This window comes from Poecilia reticulata, chromosome 2 (assembly GCF_904066995.2).
Source record: "Poecilia reticulata chromosome 2, P_reticulata-male-v2, whole genome shotgun sequence".
Lineage (NCBI taxonomy): Eukaryota > Metazoa > Chordata > Actinopteri > Cyprinodontiformes > Poeciliidae > Poecilia > Poecilia reticulata.
Window position 1 is genome coordinate 43,283,195 of NC_088831.1, and position 21,090 is coordinate 43,304,284.

Genomic DNA, 21,090 nt, shown 5'->3' on the forward strand with positions numbered 1-21,090 from the left:
ATTTTAAATTTGTGAACCACAAAGCTAACATTTTCTCATTATTTCAACACTTCTGCTGAAAATCAGATACTGTAAACACATTCCGTCATCTGCAATCAATTTCAGTTGAAGTCAGCAGTGGCAGCTAGAGAAGAAGAAATCGCATTTTATTAGTAATTATTTAGAGTTTCCTGGGATCTAACAGGACATAATGGTAAAAAAAAAAAAACTAAATGTAACTGTTTAGTTTAAAGAAATGTGATTTTTGCTGCAGTTTTCTGCCTGTGATTAATACGAGCAGATGCTACGACGACACTAGCCCTCCCTGAAAAGCTTATTAATGTCTAATAAACAGAAAGCGGAGTCTCCATGTGCGCCGCTCCGTAAATAATAAGCAACATCTGTCCTGTTGGGAATGAAAGGTGAACAACCGTCATCAGGTTTGCTTGTTTGTCCTATTATGTGGTGATTTTGGTTCGACTGCATCATTAATTATTGTGTGAATATTTCAGCATCTGTGATTACAATCAGCATGTTGTTCAGAAATCAGTCTGAACTGACAGCTGCTCCAATGCTTAATTAATTTATCGGATCCGTCTTTTTAATCAGGCCTTTTGTTTGCTTTCAAAATGTCTCTGAAAGCCAAAAGCTGCGAATTGGAGATTTCAACAGAGGATGCTTCACACACCAGAGTTATGTCATTAAACGAGCCGACAGAAAGTCATCAGCGGGTTTTTCTGTCATCCCTCTTTGCCTTGCTAATTAAACTACATTTAAATACGAAAAGCTACAAACATGTAGCAAACATGCTGAAGTCCACAATCCTGAACAGACTGAGAGTCCGGAGGTGAAGCAGGAAACCTGATGTGGTTAGATTCCAACAGCAAGTTGCTCCTCAACCACAAGCTTCACTTTTTAGCCGTTCGTGAGTTTTTGGCGTCATTCTGGCCAATATTGGGTTGGACTCTTCATGTCAGAACTGGAGTTCAGTTGATTTCCAACAGGATTACAGTTGGAACGTAAAGAAGCTAAATGATACTTTATTTATTCTAAAATATAATTATGAAACGTTAGCTGCAAATTCCTCTATAGAAATAACATTTTTATCCAAAAGGTAATAAAATTAAAAAGCATTCAAGCTAAAAAAAAAATAAAAAATTTACAAGGGTGGCCAACTGCAATCCGTTAGTCCTGCATGTATTAGTTTTATCCAACACAATCCAAATACTGAATTTCTTCTTTAATGTATCAGGTTCTGCAAGTTTTCCATTGACCTGATTGAGGCGTGTTTATCAGATCACCTGGTAAAAACATCTAAAGCATGTAGGACCCAGACTCTTCAGATTTATCTGAGGAAAACTCATGAATGATGAGAACTCCACAAAAACAGACGACTATGAAACGAAAAGCAACATAAAAGCACTGCAAACAAAGAAAACGCTGCAGTTTATTCATTTATTGCATATTATTTTGTGACAGCTAATGCTAAACACTGCAGCAACATAGCATGTAGTGGAAGCTAACAGTGAAGAGCTACAACAACATAGTATTTAGCAGAAACTAACTCTAAAGTGTTACACCAATATGGTGTTTAGCTGAAGCTAATGCTAAACAGAACATAAACATTGTGTTCAGCACTAAACCGCTACAGCAACATTGTATTTATTGGAGGCTAATGCTAAATGGTACACCAACATAGGATTTGGAGAAGGCTAATGCTGTAGCGTTAAATACGACCATCGTCCTCAACTGGGTCAAATTTGTTATTACACACCTACCTGAACGGTTGGGTTTGACCTTTCACCCCTGGTTTCAGTTTTATATTTATTGATTATCGCTAACTTTGCTGCTAACTGACTACAGTAGGACTTTGATCAGAAAGGTTTTAACCTCTTTACTGTAGATCTGCATCAGTGCATTAAACGTCTTTTGGGGAGGAAATGGAACTCCAAAATAAGAGCATGAACATGAACGTCTAATCGCTTGAAGAATTCTTAACCAAAACTTCAACACATATGTTGAACTTTAACTGCAAGTTTACTAAATACCCAAGTAAATTATTGCGTCAGAATTTATCTGGAAAAAATGAATCTAGGAGTAGCTACATACTCGGCATGTTAGCAAAGATGCTAACACGCTAAGAGAAATACTAGCTTTGCTGCTGGTTTATTAGTAGCTCCACAGTAGAACCGTACATGCTCATGTGTGTGTGTCGTCCTGCAGGGTCTGGTGGTGATGTCAGCAGAGCTGGAGGAAGTGGTGAACAGCATCTTGAAAGGTAAAATTCCCGGCATGTGGATGACCAAGTCGTACCCCAGCCTGAAGCCACTAGGCGGCTACGTCAACGACTTCCTGCAGAGACTCAAGTTCTTACAGGTGCCTGAAAGCTCGCCACCTATTTCTGTTAACAGGAGGAATATGTTTTTATAGAGTTGTGATATCAGCATAAACAGATGACCCCAGGGCATCAGCAGAGGCAGAACATTTTCTCTGTGTTAATAATGAATGAGGAACAGCCGCGCAGTGTGAGGTGTTTGTGTTCGACTCTGGGAATAATGCCGTTTCATGTTTACAGTAGAGCTTCTTCTGACGGATGATAATGAAAATTTTCACATGCAGATACAAGAACTTGGTACAGATGTTCACAAAAAAAAACCAAAAAGGAAAATGTTAACCACTGAAAAATTCAAGATGGCAGCCATTTTTCAAGACGGACATCAAGGAAGATTTATTTTTATGCTAAATTTGTCCATTTTTAATCACACAGGAATACTTTTAAAGTTAAATCATGCATGATTGGACAAATATAAATCATATTTACTGATGATGTTTGGGTTTTTTTGGTTGTCATGGAGACTCTATGGTTGTGTCCAGTGGTGGGAACAGCTAACCAAAATGTTTCACTAATTTGCTAAACAAGAATCTTAGCTCTGCTAATGCTAAACCGCTAATCACGTAAAAAAGTTAGCGGAAGCTAACGATAACTATTAAGACGACTGTCGCACATTCTGTCACACATCTTCATCTGAATCCAGTTATCGACTGGTGTGAGATTCAAAAACAGATTCTGCTACATTTTGTTACTTTAGAAACAAAGACCATAGTTGAAAACATAAAATGTGACAAAAAGTTCAACCAAGTCATGAAAACGGGTAACATTTTATGGCAACAACTGATTTAAAAGGGTCAAAAAATGGTGATCATACTTAAATTCATAATGGGAATAATGAAAAACTTTCTTGTGTTTGTATCCAGACTGGAACTATTTTTACAGTAAAATGCTGCACGAAGCTGAACCTGCTTACGGATGCAACACATGAGCCGTTATGAAAGAGGGGAATGTACAGGAAGCCACATGACCGGGACTGAGCCGGGTCTCCGGCTCATTCCCACAGCAGAAATCCTCCTGCTGCCTTCAGAGATCGTTACGCTGAAAGGATTCCTGTGTGTGTTGGCTAACAGGAATGTCTGCGTGACTCCTGACCGGCTGAACTGAAGCAGAGTCACGAGCTCCTCACCTCAGACAGAACCGCCGCCGGCGGGACAATGATCCCACCGCCTCAGCTGAGCGGGGTCACAAGTTTACATACGCCTTCGCTTTGGTGAAAGGCCGGACAAATGTGTCTGAAAATCAGATAAAACTTACTAGTTTATTTACAGAACAGCTGAATAAAATTGATTTAGAGCTGCAAATATTACCTGACCGTTTGAGGAAAAAAGAGATTATTTTTTATAAATATCTAGTACAGAAAATCTGTTTTTAAATAATAGTTATTTTATTCCTATTTTTAGGCTTTGAGTAAAGAAGAAAGAATGTTTTCACAAGATCTTATTTGCTCAGTTTCCAGTTTAATGACAAAAAAATAAAGTACTTTTAGTGTCATTTCATTATTGGAGTTAAATGTAATTTAATCGAAATTTATTTTTACATCATTTTTAATCAAAGTCCGATCCAGAACCGCACGGCATTCTGGGAGATAAAGGGATAAGAAAAGACCAGCTAAGAAAAGTTGGTGGAATCGATTATATCTCATTCTCCCTCCAAGTTTGGTTGCTTAGCAACAAGCTGTTGCGTAACCGGCGCAGCAGCAGTTTCGTTTCCTCACAGAGCCTCAAAACGGCCTAAAAATAAAAAAAACGCTGTGAAGTGAAAACTGGAGAAACCAGTAAAGGTTACGCCAACAGTTTCAGTATTTTAACACATTAAAAAAAATATATATCAGATCTATAATAATTGATCTCAACTGATATGAAACGGTTTTACTGTCACGTTTTCAGTTTACTGCAGACTCGATTGCTTTATCAGATAAACCAAATTACAAAATTGTGAACAGATGTTGAGTATTTAATCTTGAATATAAATCTAATGCGGAGAAAGCTGTAATCTTTTAGCAGTTTAAGCATTTTTATTTAAACATTCTGCCACAGCCTTTCGACTTGATGTGGCCTGAAATGAAAACGGTTTTCGTCGCCCCTGAACTGGGCGGTTAAACCCCGAGCCGTACTGTTCGGTGAGTCCATCCTCTTGTATTTTGGTTGCGTGTAACTGCGTTTCCTCTCCTTGTTTTTCAGGACTGGTACGACCATGGTACGCCTCCCGTTTTCTGGATCTCTGGGTTCTTCTTCACCCAGGCCTTCCTCACCGGCAGCCAGCAGAACTATGCCAGGAAACACACGATTCCCATCGACCTGCTGGGCTTCGACTTCCAGGTTCTGGACGACAGTCAACACACCAAACCCCCGGAGGACGGTAGGACGCCTAGACGCAGGCTGAAGGCCTTCGCAAACTTTTACAAAAAATATTCAGTAAAAAGATTTTGCTCCTTTGCTTTCTCCCAAAGCGAACTAGAAACAACCAATCAGAACCAGGAGGCGGGTCTTAGCGCTGTCAATCACCCTCCTGTAGCACTGCTAGCATAACCTGTCATGAATGCTCAGTCTAGTTAGCGTGGCCACCAATGATGCCAGATAAACAGTTTTTGTCCATCAATAATTAGATTTTTTTTAGGTAAAAAGATAAAAAAATGTGGATTTAGGTCACATTTCCTGCTGTGTGAATGTAGAATCTGATCCGATCTGATCTGCCGTCAGGCGTTTACATCCAAGGTCTGTTCCTCGACGGCGCTCGCTGGAACAGGGACACCAACCTTCTGGCAGAGTCCTTCCCCAAAGTGCTGCACGACTCCATGCCAGTGGTGAGGACCTCACACACACACACACACACACACACACACACACGTTTGCATGGCTATCTTTGTGGGGACTTTCCATTGACTTCAATTCATTTCTGCAGCCTTTACCCTTTTCCTAACCCTAACCATCACATACCTAATCCTACCCCTACCCAAAACTCAGTTCACAACTTAGTCCTAACTCTGACCCCTGACCCAAAAATAGGGTTTCCTCTTGTGGAAACCCCACAAGGAGCAATTGGTCCCCACGATTTTCGTCCCCATAAGGTATTACAAACAAACGCGCGCGCGCGATAAAGGGGTGAAAAGTGATGACGATTCTAGGGGCCCTGACCAGCAGGGGGGCCTCCACAATTTAATTATTTATATTTTGTTCATAGACATAAAAAAAATCCTGTCAAATACAAAATTAATCATATTGTATTTTTAAATATTGTTTTTAGCAGTAAAGATTTAATGCTACCCCTCCCAGACCAAAAAACACACATCCGTTTGCCCTGAACCCCCCCTGAATCTGCATGAAATGGTTCGTTCCTGCTTGGAGCTTCACAGTGACGCTGTTCAGCTGCAGTCCGTAGAAGCTGCAGCTGAATGCAGCGGCGACTGTGGCAGTTACTGTGCTGCTAAGAAAAGTTATAAAATCAGGTTTTAAAAAACAAAATAGAGAGAAAAAGGCAAGAGTGTTAATTTATTACCCAGTTTTCCTACAAGAGAGGTGGGCAGACTGTGAGATTATCAACCATTTACCACAATTAGCTTAGCTACAGACTACTGTTTGCCTCCTTTTCATTAGCATTTAATGAATTAAGGGAAAAAAAATTACCAACATATTCATATATTTAACTTGTCCCTTGTACCTCTTACCACTTAATCAATCAAATTTTATTTGCATAGCATATTTCAGCAGCAAGGCATTTCAAAGTGCTTTACATAATTAAAATAAAAACAGCAGGTGACATTGAATTAACAGATGAGTGAGTCAGCAGAAGCTCTAACCCACATCCCTCCTGATCCGTCCTCCCCTGAGTAAAATTAAAGCTGCAGTATGCAACTTTTATATAAATATTTGTTTCCACATATTTGTTAAAACTGTCATTATGTTGTGACAGTATGGTACGAGAGGTAATCTGTGAAATTCCTGGCGGCGCCCCTGCACATACCCACACCTGAATCCAAGTTAAGGTTGGTGAGGTTCTGCAAATTAACAAACTTCTGAATTTATCACACCGGTTTGCAAAGAATGCTCTTAGTCAACTTGTTGTGTTGTCGCCACCTTGTGGTCATGTCAGCAGCGTGTTGTTACCTGGTGGCGGTCAGACCCTCCAGGTTTACGTGATTCTACGACCTCAGATGTTCACGGAAAATCAGCATTTCCTCTCATTTTTTCCCTGCTAATTTGAGTTTATTGAAAATGTTCCAGGTTTAGGTGAAGCTCAATCAGTTTTAACTTTGACTTTAAAATTATTTTCTGTATTTTTGTTTGTCAAAAAAGGCAGATTTTTTTTGATCATGATGAAGTTGGAAATAGGGTTTGTTGTAGGATTGGCAGTGAGGTTGGTAGGGTTTGTTTAGTTTTAATGCTTGTAAGGTGTTTGAATTTCACTGTGGAAAAAGTATTCACACCCCAGGTGTCGCAGCATTACTGAAAAGAAACAAAAGCAGCTTGACGTTGAATGAAGCTGCAGGATGGAGGTTTATTTTTCTGCTGCTGTTAGTGTCCCTGGGTTCAGCGCCGAGTCTGGACCTGCAGCGCCGAGTCTGGACCTGCAGCGTTGAGACTGGACCTGCAGCGTTGAGACTGGACCTGCAGCGTTGAGTCTGGACCTGCAGCGCCGAGTCTGGACCTGCAGCGCCGAGTCTGGACCTGCAGCGCCGAGTCTGGACCTGCAGCGTTGAGTCTGGACCTGCAGCGCCGAGTCTGGACCGCCGAGTCTGGACCTGCAGCGCCGCGTCTGGACCTGTAGCACCGAGTCTGGACCTGCAGCGCCGAGTCTGGACCGCCGAGTCTGGACCTGCAGCGCCGCGTCTGGACCTGCAGCGCCGCGTCTGGACCTGCAGCGCCGAGTCTGGACCGCCGAGTCTGGACCTGCAGCGTTGAGTCTGGACCTGCAGCGCCGCGTCTGGACCTGCAGTGAGTCTGGACCGCCGAGTCTGGACCTGCAGCGCCGCGTCTGGACCGCCGCGTCTGGACCTGCAGCGCCGCGTCTGGACCTGCAGCGCCGCGTCTGGACCTGCAGCGCTGAGTCTGGACCGCCGCGTCTGGACCTGCAGCGCCGAGTCTGGACCGCCGCGTCTGGACCTGCAGCGCCGAGTCTGGACCGCCGCGTCTGGACCTGCAGCGCCGCGTCTGGACCGCCGAGTCTGGACCGCCGCGTCTGGACCTGCAGCGCCGAGTCTGGACCGCCGCGTCTGGACCTGCAGCGCCGAGTCTGGACCTGCAGCGCCGCGTCTGAACCTGCAGCGTTGAGTCTGGACCTGCAGCGTTGAGTCTGGACCTGCAGCACCGCGTCTCTTGATTCTCTAGTTTGTCTCCCAGCCTGCGGGAAGCCGGCCATCCCTCCACGGTTCAGCCTGATGTGGATCATCAGAGCGGAAAGACGAAGCAAAGAACTTCTTCGTTCCTCTCTCTCCTTTCTCTGGATATGAATAATGCACCAGCCTCACTTAAATATTCAGGCATTTCAAGGCATCTTATTAACAAGAACAGAACTTCATTAAAATGTGTTTATTATTTGTGCGGATGAAAAAAAACGAAGAGGAACAGCGACTTTGAAATGTAAATGTGCGCCGAGGCCCCCGCTCTGCACTGCTCAACAAACCGCTTTTGTTTTACTCTCTTTAAGATGTTTTTTTTTCTTCACTGGCCCAGTTTATCTCTTTTGCATAAGCAGAACTTCATAATAACTCCAGGGGGTTTGTGCTTTTACGAGTTCACGTCCCCAAAGTTTCAATTTGTTTGTGTTTGGATAACAAAAAGATTCAGGTTAGTCCCTGCTGCTCCGTCCAGACCCCGAGGTTCACCGAATTACCCCACCAGGCAAATACGACTGGGGAAAAAAGCCCCGAATGGGGGCACAAAGGGCAGAGTGGTGGCACACTGAAATCACAATTTAATCTGAAAGCACGGCCAAAACTTGTTGTTCAAGTTCTGGCTGAATGTCCTTTGTAATCAGTTTATGAAGAAAATTCATGAATCTGTTTAGTACAACGGCGTATTGGAGCCATTTTAGATGGAGAAAAATAAAGTGGCGCATTTCAACCAAAATGGTTGTTTTAGATTAATCTTAGAAAGTTTTGACTTTTCAAGCTAAAAAAGTTTTATTAGTTTTTTTTATTGCAATTTTTTTTACTTTGCAGGCTCAGAAATTTACAATTTTTTTCTTGAAAATGTCTTAATCTTAAAATTTCAGGGGTTTTTTGCACAAATTTATTCATTATTTTCTGCCTACGATGGCATCACACAATCGTAGATTAGCGTGTGAGAACTGCAGTAGCTCTGTTGGTTACATGCTAATATTCATAGCCTCACAATTAGCCTGTTTAACTGTATAAAACTCTGTTAGCACCATTATGCTAACTATTCAACTTAAAGTGAAACGTATTGAGCTGTCATCAAACTTGAAACAAATGTTTAATTAACCCTTTTTCTCTGTTATGAATGGTAGTATTTCCGTCACCAGATTTCAAGGCTAGCCTGTCCCCGCCCCCTTTGGCCACGCCCCTCGTTAGCGCACGCCTCACGTCTCCCGTCTTCTGCTCTGTAGATGTGGCTGAAGCCCATGAAGCGAGTGGAGATTCCTGAGAGGATGTCCTACCTGTCTCCTGTCTACAAGACGAGCGAGCGGCGCGGCACTCTGTCCACCACCGGACACTCCACCAACTACGTCATCGCCATGACGCTGAACACCGACATCCCCGCAGAGCACTGGATCCGACGAGGCGTCGCTCTGCTCTGCCAGCTCAACGCGTAGCTGCAGCTTTGTTTCAGTTCCAATGTGTAAATAAAAGTTGAATAAATCCAGTTAATCAGATCCATCTGGCCTTTGTCTTTATTGGAGATTGGGTTGCTGCTGTAGCATCCAAAGGTCTGACGGGATTCACAGCATCGACCCTTTGCAACTGTTAGGTAACCACATGGACCTTCCCACAGGGTCCGCCTTTCATTGGCTAATGCCCATTTTACGTCACAGCGCAACTATCACGTGGGTTACCGGCTCACAAACTCATGCTAATATACACTGTGGACTACCAGACCGACAAAGTTTTTGCGTCAGGACTCGAGAAAAAATGGTTCTCCACCGTCAGTGGGGTATCTGTACAGGCGATGTCAGGTATCCTGATCGTGTTTGTGGAACTAAAATTCACAGATTTCCAAAATCTGAAACGGAAAGACTTGCTTGGATCAAAGCTTGTGCACGACCGCATTTGCAGCTCAACCGTCATGGAAGAAGAACAAAGGATTGTCTGCTGGCGTAAGTATTATTGCTTTGCTTTCTTTGTGTTTAGTGAATGAAAAAAGATAGTCAATAATAAACACATCCATTATGAAAACCTTTTAGCCAAGTACAGCATAATGGCAGTACCGATACAACTTCTACACCTTGAAGCCTGTCTGTTACAGCCTTACGTTAGCTGAACAGATCAATATGCAATGTATACCGTATCTGACGTACATTAAAGATTTTATTTCACCTGAAAAGGCTGTTTACTAAACTGTAATCGTGTTAGCCATGCTAGCTTTTACTAAACTGTAATCGTGTTAGCCACGCTAGCACCGAGTACCGTGTATCAGGCCTAGGCGCATTCGAACCCTCAAAATCATGAATGTCCGACTTACCCAGCCTTGCAAGAACGATAGGCATCAGCGATCTTGTCCACAGCTATATTTATGCTGAGGATCTGCTGTTTTCCTCATCGACAGGTAGCATTTAGCTGCAATGCGCACAATGTTAGAGGCATCATGTGGCTAAAACATCTTGATGTCATCCAAAAAAGATGACATGAACTTGTTGGTACCCTTGTCCATTGTCGTGGCTGATATTTTGTGAAAATCCGGCAGAAATGCTACACTAATCGACTCAGAAATACTCTGCAGAGTCAGTTGAAACGGAAAATCCCATAGAAGCTAAGCTCTGCGAGGAGGTAAATGTGACATAAAGTCACGTGGGACATTCGAGGGGCGTTTCTGGGAGGAGCTTGTTAAGGTCCAGTGAGGCGCCATGAAGTTCGAAGTGAAGGACGGGAGTATTGCAATTATTTCCCCAAGTTGTTTTTGTCAATATATCCATGGCATCTACTTGGAGTCAAGCTAATTTTCTGAGGAAGCAGCAAACCTGGTAGGAAATGGCTAGAAACAAACCCATGCCTTCTCCATACAGATGTGTTCATCAAACTGCTGACTTTTCCTGAATTCACATCACATGATTTATTCCCCTCACACCACAGCAGACTAAGAAACGTACAATAATTAAGGAGTTGCTATGACAATAAACAAGCTTAGAACTAGCTCACTTCATTCCTATCTAACATGTAAACAATATAAGTTACTTGATTGCTATTGTTGAGTTCCCTACCCACCTCTGTGTAAAACTACTTATGTTATCCGATTTGTGTTCGCATAGGCCTGATTAATATGTCGTTGCGACCCTGGTGTGTGTCTGTGGTGATTTTTAGGTTAAAACATGTTTTTCATTCAGTGGGTAGAGAATCCACACATTTTACTCGAGAGTAAAAATACTTCATAATAAAATTAGGCAAGTAAACGGAGTAGTAAAAATACTCTAAAGTACATTTTTACTAAAAAGTTACTCAAGTAAACATAATGAATTACTACCAAACGCTGCTAATCTAGCTTTTACCTGCTAGCTAAGACGGACATGTAGCCGACCTGTTTGTTTCTACTTGTACTTTTACTTTTGTTATTCATATGAAAAGTTACGAATCCGTTTAAAAATGATTCCTTGCGTCAGGTGAAGGACGCAAGGAATCCTTGCATAGCTCCTCTATGCTGTACTCACTCTTCATGTTCACTAGGTAGTCAGTAGCAGCTTGTTTACATCGTTTTCCTCCTCAAAGATGGCGCGGATCACTTCCGGTTCAGACGTGTAGCAACTATACAGGCAGCAGATTAACGCCAAACTCTGTCATTAAATGTGAGCTGCTTTCAAGAAGAGGTCTGTGTTTTACAGCAAAGAACAAGTTTTATTTGATCTAAAGTTCTGTGAAAAGTAGGTTGAGCTAAAGATGAGCTTAATAACAAAACCCGCGAATTTAAAGATGATAAATGTTATTTTATGAAAAAAATACTTTCAGCGTTCATCCAGTTTTTAGAACAAAAGTTTCACCAGTTTCAGGGTCGGTAACATTCCAGCACCACAGCTTGTTAATGTTTAATGTACGAGGCCCAGATTCTTTCTGTTCTCATTTGGAGGATTTTCATCCACTCCTCCTGCAAGACGTCTCGGATTCTTGGTCTTTTTATGACACATAGGGGAGATTTTAGGCCATTTCATTACCAAACTGGAGTCTAGACTTCTGTTAAATTACAAAATAATGGCACATCCCACGTTTTTTTTTATGTTGCACACCAAGAACATTAGCTAAGACTATTCACACCCTTTGAACTTTTTCATATTTAGGACAGTTTTGGTCTCACCTCTCCAGAGGACCAGAGTTTCTAAATGTTTCACCAACTCAAATTTAAAACTTTAAAACTTTTACTGAATAAAATATAAGGCTTGTTTCACAACAGAAATGTAAAAAAAATGGCTTATTTTTTGTAATAGTGGGTTACATTTGTTTTTTCACACATTAGCAACATAAGTGAGCCAGTTTTAACGTAACATGATAGAGCCCTGCGCTACACTGCCCCCTATGGGTTTGGCATGTTTACAGTAACGCTGAGGGCCAGATTTGCTTCATGTGGACAAAAACGTTTCTGAAAACAATCCTGTATGTACAATATTATTTTTAAAAACGGAGCATGTAGCGGAGTTTGTTTCATAAGTTTGTACAAGGTTTGGTCTTCAGGAATCTGTTTGTTTCTGCCAATTGGTGACTTCTGACAGCATTAAATATTTAATTTGGTGATATCAGAATAAAAAAAGCCAAATAAAAAAGCATGTCATACTTTTTAGATCTTTTTTTTTAAAAAACATTCAAAAAAAAGATGCACCATTTTCCTTTCGATTCTGTCGGTCATTAAATCCCCTTAAAATAAAGTCTGTGGTTGGAAAAAGTTCAAGGGGTTTAAATACTTTAGGAAGGCGTGTCTTTCAAAAACACTGATTTGTATTTGACATCATAAAACAGAACCTGAACCTGCATAGTTCAGCATCTTCCTTTCTCTTTATTCTTCTTCAGGAAAACGCACCAACAGGCTAACAGCGACATGTTACATTTTATACTTTACAAAAACAAATATACACATAAAAAAATAATAATGATCAAGGCGTTTTCTTCTTACGGCCAATCAGCAGCGAGGAATCCCTGGACTCCATGTTTGTCCAGCAGAATGAGACGAAATGAATCGATTCCAGATTACAGTAAAAACATTCAGGTTCTGCTGGAACGGATCCGGGTCACTGATTCACACCGTCACTTGAGTCGCTCCTTCTTGCCTCCATTTTGGACCCAAGTATTTAACTTTATTTTAATGTATTTATTATGGAAGGCCATTTCTGCCATGAATGACAAAATAAAAGCCCAACAGGAGGTTGATATAAAAATTCAGAATTTCAACTTTCAAATTCATGATTTCTGAGATTTAAAGTCAGTTAGAGAAAAAGTCATAATTTTGGCTTTCAAAGTCAATTTTGAGATTTTAAGTCAACATTTTGAGATAAAAAGTCAATTTCGACTTTAAAAGTTATACTTTCGACTTTCTGAAATAAAGTTGTAATTTTGACTTATTCTCATATTTATGACTTTAAAACTCATCATTGGGCGTTTATTTTTTTATGGCAGCAATGGGTTTCCATACGTTATGGAGAAAAGTCTGTTTCATATTTTCATTCAGCTTTACAGTGGCTTTCAAACGTTTACACACCCTTTTTTAGTTTGTTTACACTTTGATGTAAAAAATAAAAATAAAAAAATTCCCAACCCTAAACTGAAATAATCTTTTAATTCCGTATCTTTTTGACTTGATCAAATTTACCTAAAATTTTCAACATTTCTTGAGTTTTTATCCAGAACTATCTTGAAAAAATAAAATGTCCTCTTTTTAAATCCACATTTTGTTTATCAGTAGGAGGCTGACAGACAAACTCCCTCTGGGTTTTAATATTCAGTTCCATCTGTAGAAAAGCAACCACACAGCATGATGCTGCCACCACCGTGTCCACTGATGTGTATGATGTTTTTCTGTTTAGTTGAATTGTGCAGATTAGTCACATAAAAATAATTAATCTGATATTTTAAATGAGTTGTGTTGATTTGAGAGCCACTGTAAATTCATTACTTAAATAAAAAAAATGATGAAAGGATGAAAAGGCCGTTGCTGAAGCTACGTGAACGTTTGATGAAATTAAAAAATGCCTTCACATGATGAGTCCAGTTGGACCTCATTAGCGTCTCACGCTCCATGATTCAAACAACATGAGGATGATTCGCGGCCGGGCGGGACCAGACAGTGATGTCACACAGTGACAGGATACAGTCATGTACGCCGCGTTAGCTTATGCGCTACTGGAATGTGATGAAGATGGCGGCGCCGGCCGGCGAAGCTCTAAACAGAAGAGCCGGGAATGACCAAAACGTTTCTTGGCGGCTTCAGCGTCCAACAGAAACGCAGAAAATCTGCATAGATCGGAACCAGAAATAAACCACAGCAGAGACAAGTTCACAGCTTCAGGTTGCTTCTCTATGGAGATAAACTGGTGCCATAAAGTTTGACCAAAATTTTTTATTTTAGCTGAAAAATAAAAAAAGTTTAAACTGAGAAGTATTCCTTATTTTCCAATTTCAAAATTGTTCTTTAGTTTGAATTATTTTTTAGTTTCAAAATTATTTTTTAGTTTAAATTCTTTTAGGTTTTAATTTTATTTAGCTTCAAATCGTTTTTCTGTTTCAAAACTAATTTTTCATTTTCAAATCTTTTTGGTTTCAAAATTTATTTTTGATTTCAAATCTATTTTTAGTTTTATTGGTTTAATTTTTCTGATTCAAAATTAATTTCTTTTCGACTTCTTTTTTTTTTTTGGTGCAAACTTTATGGCTTTTATGTAGCTCCGTAGCTCTAATTAAAACATGAATGTCTGACGCGGAAATCGTTGCAGTTTGGCTCCAGATCATTGGATCCTTTCAGAAACATGGCGGACAGCTGGACATGCTAAAGCTAACAGGCTTTGGCAGCAGGGCTGGGCGACACAACGCCAAAATAAACGCGACTTTTTCTTCATACCAGATCCAAGTTTTACAGATTTTTTTTTTTTTGCTCAGCCGGGCTTTGAAAATAAAGTTATACTAGCAGATAAAGACACAATTTTACCAGAAAAACTTCTTAAAATTTCCAGAAAAAAGCTTTTAACGTTATCAAGTTCATTTTGTCCTTTATTTGAAATAAACTCAGTAGCATGATTGAAAGTCCTGCTACTGATAATAATTTGATGCCGAGTTAAAAAATGAAGTATTTCTTTTACTGATACAAAAGTATAACTTCTCAAGATGTTTATTCTTGTAATATTGCGTCTTTATTGTATTATTTAACTATTATCGTACATATTTGTTCTCATAATTTAAAAATAAAATCGTGGTCTGGCCGTTATGTTTCTCCGTAGAGTTGACCTGAATTCCAAATAAAGTCCAGATAAACAGAAGCTGTAAAAAATGCTTTTGAAACAAAATGCCCGCTGAACTCTGGTGAAATAAAAAAAATACAGATTTTCCAAAAACAAAAAAAAAAAAAGAAAACAACTCTTCATAAACCAAGAATCCGACTCGGGTGAATCGGATTTATCGCCCAGCCCTGTTTGGCGGCTACTCTACCGATCCAGGTTCCCTAGGGACCCAGACGACACAAAAACACGACATATTGTGCGGAGGAATGCTTCTGTTCCCGTCAGGACGCGGCGTGATGACATCAGCAGGTGGGACTGGACAAAGGACAAGACGACGACGCGGATGGGCGTTGTGCTTCGTAAACATCGCCAGCAGCACGACGCGACACGCAGACGAACGGAGCGCATGCAGGACGGACGCAGGCGCATCCGGTTGCTAGAAGCCGAAGTCGAACACGATGCGGTCCTCAAAGATGGCGATTAGCAGCATGATGGCGAAGCCGGTCAGCATGCCGACGTTCTGCAGGATGAAGTGGCCCAGGTGGCAGCGCTTGTGCTCCTCGCTGTCGCCGTGCAGCATCTCCGGCAGCTGGGGACGACACCAACCGTCAGCAAGATGGCTTCCATTTTATACATTATGTAGCAACACGTAGCATCATGCAGCATGTAGCAACACGTAGCATCATGCAGCATGTAGCAACACGTAGCATCATGCAGCATGTAGCAGCATGTAGCAACACGCAGCATCATGCAGCATGTAGCAACACGTAGCATCATGCAGCATGTAGCAACACGTAGCATCATGCAGCATGTAGCAACACGTAGCATCATGCAGCATGTAGCAACATGTAGCATCATGCAGCATGTAGCAACACGTAGCATCACACAGCATGTAGCAACACGTAGCATCATGCAGCATGTAGCAGCACGTAGCAACACGTAGCATCATGCATCATGTAGCAGCATGTAGCAACACGTAGCATCATGTAGCAACACGTAGCATCATGCATCATGTAGCAGCATGTAGCAACACGTAGCATCATGCAGCATGTAGCAGCATCGACTCAACTAAGCAATATTTAACTAATAATAACTAATAATAACTAGCAAACACACTCAAAACACTTATTAAAACAAACAAAATTAGACAAACCCAGAACTATAACAACCCTGGTTAGAGGTCAGAGGTCAGAGTGGCCTTACCATGTCCACCAGCGCCACGTAGAGGAACATGCCGGCGGTGATGGCGAAGATCCAGTTGGTGACGTTGTGCGTGTACTGGCCCACGGCGGTGCCGATCACCATGCCGACGTACGCCATGAGGGCGGACAGCAGGTTGTAGACGATGGCCTGCTTCACCGACATGCCGGCCTTCAGCAGGACCGCAAAGTCCCCTGGAACCACAAACAGCCGGTCAAACTACCAGTCAAACTACCAGACAAACTACCAGTGAAACTTCCAGTCAAACTACCAGTAAAACTGCCAGACAAACTACCAGATAAACAACCAGTCAAACTACCAGTGAAACTACCAGATAAACAACCAGTCAAACAACCAGTCAAACTACCAGGCAAACTACCAGATAAACAACCAGTCAAACTACCAGTGAAACTTCCAGACAAACTACCAGACAAACTACCAGATAAACAACCAGTCAAACTACCAGTGAAACTTCCAGACAAACTACCAGATAAACAACCAGTCAAACTACCAGTCAAACTACCAGATAAACAACCAGTCAAACTACCAGGCAAACTACCAGATAAACAACCAGTCAAACTACCAGTGAAACTTCCAGACAAACTACCAGATAAACAACCAGTCAAACTACCAGTGAAACTTCCAGACAAACTACCAGATAAACAACCAGTCAAACTACCAGGCAAACTACCAGATAAACAACCAGTCAAACTACCAGTGAAACTTCCAGACAAACTACCAGACAAACTACCAGATAAACAACCAGTCAAACTACCAGTGAAACTTCCAGACAAACTACCAGATAAACAACCAGTCAAACTACCAGGCAAACTACCAGATAAACAACCAGTCAAACTACCAGGCAAACTACCAGATAAACAACCAGTCAAACTACCAGTGAAACTTCCAGACAAACTACCAGACAAACTACCAGATAAACAACCAGTCAAACTACCAGTCAAACTACCAGACAAACTACCAGTCAAACTACCAGTCACAGCTGAAAATACGTAACTTTCCATGAACATTTATACCCGGTTGAAACCAGATTTTTATGGAGAGCAAATAGAAACAAACATTTTTTCCTCGCTGTCTGAAGCTAAATCAGATTAAACTTTTCAGATATTCTGAGAAAATGTCTGAATTATGAGACTAAAGTCCAAACTTGTCTTTTATTTCTTTCAGTGGCCCTAATCCTCTTTTGTATTCGTGTGATATTAGATCACCTTGGTAGATTAGATTAGATTAGATTAGATTAGATTAGATTAGATTAGATTACTGGAAAAGTTTCGTTGTCTTGTGAAAATTGCAGGTCTATGGAAAATTAGCAAACGACGAGTGAAGTAGCACCAATAGTTGCGGCTGCAAAACGGCAACTTCCTGGTTGGATTTACTTCTACTGCGAGAACAGTTCACGCCAACTTAGTGCTGGACAATGAATCGATAAAAATATATATCGTGATCAATAGCTGATCAGTATCAATAGATAATGTGTCTGATAAAAATATTCAGTCATTTCAACGAGTTCAGATCCAGAACCGCAAGGCATTCTGGGAGACGTGGGCAGAGGAAACTCAACCTCTGACGGCTAGCTAAGCTAAGTGGGTGGAATCAACTCGCTCTCTGGTTGCCTAGCAACAGCCAGTTTCCCCAGCGCGCCTTAAAAATAAAAAAATAAAAACAGCTTAATGGAGTAAAAACTGGATAAAACCGTTTTCAGTTTGGCAGAATTTCAGATCTTTAAAACAAAAATAACAATCAATAATTATTGACATCGACTGACATGCAGCGTTTATGTTGTTTTAAGTTTTTCGGCCATCTTGTTTAGCCCTATGCTAACATGAACGACCAACACGGAGTTGATCTTTGGCGCTCAACGTCTCCTCAGGCTCTGATTTATATCAGCTACATCAAGAAGCTACTTAGAAAATATTATTTCCACTTTAAATATGAATTATGTTAAAGTCCTATAGTTTTTGGGAAGGTTTTATGCAACAATTTAAACTTATTTTAAAGCAAAAATAAAACTTTAAAAGGTGATTTCAGGCAGCAAGAATCACTAAACCCCAAGCAGGTTCTGGTGTTTTTGGATCCGTCTGAGTTTTCCTCCGTCGTTCTGTGTGATTGCGCGCCGACGCACCGTCTAGCCTCTTCAATCATCGCCGCGCCAAACGCGAGGAGCGGCCGGGTTTCCGTGGAAACGCCCTGGATTTGGAGGAGGGGGGGGCTGGCCTACATTTCCTGTAACAGCGTCCTCTTTTCCTCGCTAATTACCGCCATGAACACATCATCGCTCTGCTCTCACTCATCAATCAGGAGGAAGAGCGCCGGCCCGCGCTCTTCCTCACTTCCACTTCCTCCTGCCTCAGACACGCCGCCGCCGCCGCCGCAATTAACACACCCGTCACCGCCAATTAGCTCCTCGGCGTGCGGCTGAAGAGCCCTCAGCGCTGTGACGGAGGTTTTCCGCCCAGACGCAGGAAGACGAGCCGCTCCGGAAGCGACCCGTCTGATGAGCCTCTAAAGGAAACCGAAGAGCGAATTCTGGAAGCTCAACACGTTTCTACGGCGTCCAGATCACATTTACCGGTTAAAAACAGATAAAACACACATCAGGTCTCCGTTTGTTCATTTCTTTTCTAAAATATTTGAAATGTTTTTTTTTTAAATCATTCCTATTCTCAGCTGTGCGACCAGAATACGGGAATAACAACGGAATTTTACCGGAAAAACATTTAAAATTACAAGAAAAAAAGCCAATAAAAAATTCAAATTTTATTTGTTGTGTCAGTTATACATTTATTTCTTTATTCTAATAATATTATGAGTTTATTTTCATATTATTACGACTTTATTCTTGCATTATATCGACTTACTATTGATCATATTATGTCAGTTTTATATAATTGTTTTGTTGCAACGAGTTCTTGTCTTTTTCTGATTCATTTCTTGTATTATTTACAATTTTATTCTTATATTCTGACTTCTTATTGAACAACTTTATTCTCACATTATTTCTAATTACTGCTGTACGACTTATTCTCGTAAAATTACGTTTCCTAAATGACTTTTTGTTTCAATATTACCACTTTTTTTTCTCATAATATTTTGTCTTTATTAGAAGCTGTAAAACACTCGTGTCAAACAAGATGGCCGCCCTGGAGCCGACATCCCTATCAGCAGAAAATCCAGATTTTCCAAAAATTTAAATCTTCCAACTACCAGAAATCTGATATACGGATAAAATCGATTGATCTCCCAGCAGTAATATCTAATCGATCGTTTCTGATTATTTTGAACTCACCGAGTTCATGAGGTAGTTCATGGCAGAAGACGGCCACAGACGTGCTGATGCCTCCCGTTATGTTGGAGCTGAACGCCGCGCCTGCACCACAAAACACAAGTTTCAGCCAAACTTCACATGAAAAAAATCACCAAAACCAACAAAAAAATTAAATTTTTATAATTTCATTCAATCTACAGAGTCACTAATCTGTTATTTCCATTAAAACGTTACGTTTTTGCTGCTTTTTAAAGTGTTTTCAAACTTAAAAAAACAAGCCGCCGTCGACGCCTTGATGTGAGAAAAGTCACAATAACACGTCAGAAGATTGTTTTATGAGAATAAAGTCAAAATAACGTGTGGAAAAGTTTTAATATTACAAGAAAAAAGTCCAAGTTGTACGAGAATAAAGTCGTGAAGCTACTGAAATAAAGTTGCAACAGTTTGAGGACAAAGTGTTAAAATCTGGCAGCTGAGCGTTTTCTGTGCGTCTCCCACCGATGGCCAGGCCGTCGCTGAGGTTGTGCATGCCGTCCCCCATGATGACCATCCAGGCGATGCTGGCGATGCCGGCGTCCTTCATCTCCTGGTCCGAGTGGCAGTTCCCTCCGTGTCCGTGTCCGTGTCCGTGTCCGTGCTTGCGGGCCTTGCGGCCTCCGTCCGCGCCGGGCGCCAGCGGCGTCTTGGTGGTGGGGGAGTCGGGCGGCTGCAGCTCGCTGAGCTGCGTGTCGTTGTGCGCGTTGTCGCAGGAAACGGCGGAGCTCTCCGGGTCTGAACGGAAGGAAACGTTACAACCAGGGGGCGTCTAAACCTGGGGCGCGTGGGCCACATGTGGCACCTCAGCTGAGAGTGTTTAGTTTTAAATCACTGCAAATTAAAATTACATATACAATATAATTACATATTGTATAATTTGAACACCCCGTTCTCGCCTTTTGGCCGCTGTGATAAAGTTTGTACACCCCGTTCTCGCCTTTTGGCCGCTGTGATAAAGTTTGTACACCCCGTTCTCGCCTTTTGGCCGCTGTGATAAAGTTTGTACACCCCGTTCTCGTCTTTTGGTCGCTGTGATAAAGTTTGTACACCCCGTTCTCGCCTTTTGGCCGCTGTGATGAAGTTTGTACACCCCGTTCTCGCCTTTTGGCCGCTGTGATGAAGTTTGTACACCCCGTTCTCGCCTTTTGGCCGCTGTGATAAAGTTGGTACACCCCGTTCTCGCCTTTTGGCCGCTGTGATCAAGTTTGTACACCCCGTTCTCGCCTTTTGGCCACTGTGATAAAGTTTGTACACCCCGTTCTCGTCTTTTGGTCGCTGTGATAAAGTTTGTACACCCCGTTCTCGCCTTTTGGCCGCTGTGATGAAGTTTGTACACCCCGTTCTCGCCTTTTGGCCGCTGTGATGAAGTTTGTACACCCCGTTCTCGCCTTTTGGCCGCTGTGATAAAATTTGTACACCCCGTTCTCGCCTATTGGCCGCTGTGATAAAGTTTGTACACCCCGTTCTCGCCTTTTGGCCGCTGTGATAAAGTTGGTACACCCCGTTCTCGCCTTTTGGCCGCTGTGATGAAGTTTGTACACCCCGTTCTCGCCTTTTGGCCGCTGTGATGAAGTTTGTACACCCCGTTCTCGCCTTTTGGCCGCTGTGATAAAGTTTGTAC

The 21,090-nt window shown here is 41.7% G+C and overlaps 3 protein-coding genes across 4 annotated transcripts in view; 1 reads left to right on the top strand and 2 right to left on the bottom strand.

Moving 5' to 3' along the window:
- dnah7 (dynein, axonemal, heavy chain 7) overlaps positions 1 to 9,202 on the top strand; it is an 88,431-nt gene extending 79,229 nt beyond the window's left edge. Inside the window, exons 62-65 of the mRNA XM_081604694.1 lie at positions 2,203 to 2,355; positions 4,552 to 4,729; positions 5,071 to 5,174; positions 8,936 to 9,202. Of these exons, the coding sequence (XP_081460820.1) occupies positions 2,203 to 2,355; positions 4,552 to 4,729; positions 5,071 to 5,174; positions 8,936 to 9,142 (642 nt within the window). The 3' untranslated portion in view covers positions 9,143 to 9,202. The remainder of the gene's footprint in view (positions 1 to 2,202; positions 2,356 to 4,551; positions 4,730 to 5,070; positions 5,175 to 8,935) is intronic.
- LOC145550885 (uncharacterized) lies at positions 6,846 to 12,143 on the bottom strand. Its single transcript, XM_081604696.1, has 2 exons — positions 11,189 to 12,143; positions 6,846 to 7,807 (listed from the first exon to the last, which is right to left on the bottom strand). The coding sequence occupies exon 2, from the start codon at positions 7,754 to 7,756 to the stop codon at positions 6,866 to 6,868; it is 891 nt and encodes a 296-aa protein (XP_081460822.1). The 5' UTR covers positions 7,757 to 7,807; positions 11,189 to 12,143; the 3' UTR covers positions 6,846 to 6,865.
- A 356-nt stretch (positions 12,144 to 12,499) lies between these two features.
- slc39a10 (solute carrier family 39 member 10) overlaps positions 12,500 to 21,090 on the bottom strand; it is a 35,214-nt gene continuing 26,623 nt past the window's right edge. For both annotated transcript variants that reach the window (XM_008404171.3, XM_081604695.1), the window contains exons 7-10: positions 19,932 to 20,204; positions 19,455 to 19,535; positions 16,154 to 16,344; positions 12,500 to 15,539 (exon numbers count right to left, since the gene is read on the bottom strand). In XM_008404171.3, coding sequence (XP_008402393.2) covers positions 15,387 to 15,539; positions 16,154 to 16,344; positions 19,455 to 19,535; positions 19,932 to 20,204 — 698 coding nt within the window. In that variant the 3' untranslated portion in view covers positions 12,500 to 15,386. The remainder of the gene's footprint in view (positions 15,540 to 16,153; positions 16,345 to 19,454; positions 19,536 to 19,931; positions 20,205 to 21,090) is intronic.

Coding starts and splice junctions, on each gene's coding strand:
- LOC145550885 (XM_081604696.1), bottom strand. CDS start 7,756: ATGATCCACATCAGGCTGAACCGTGGAGGGATGGCCGGCTTCCCGCAG.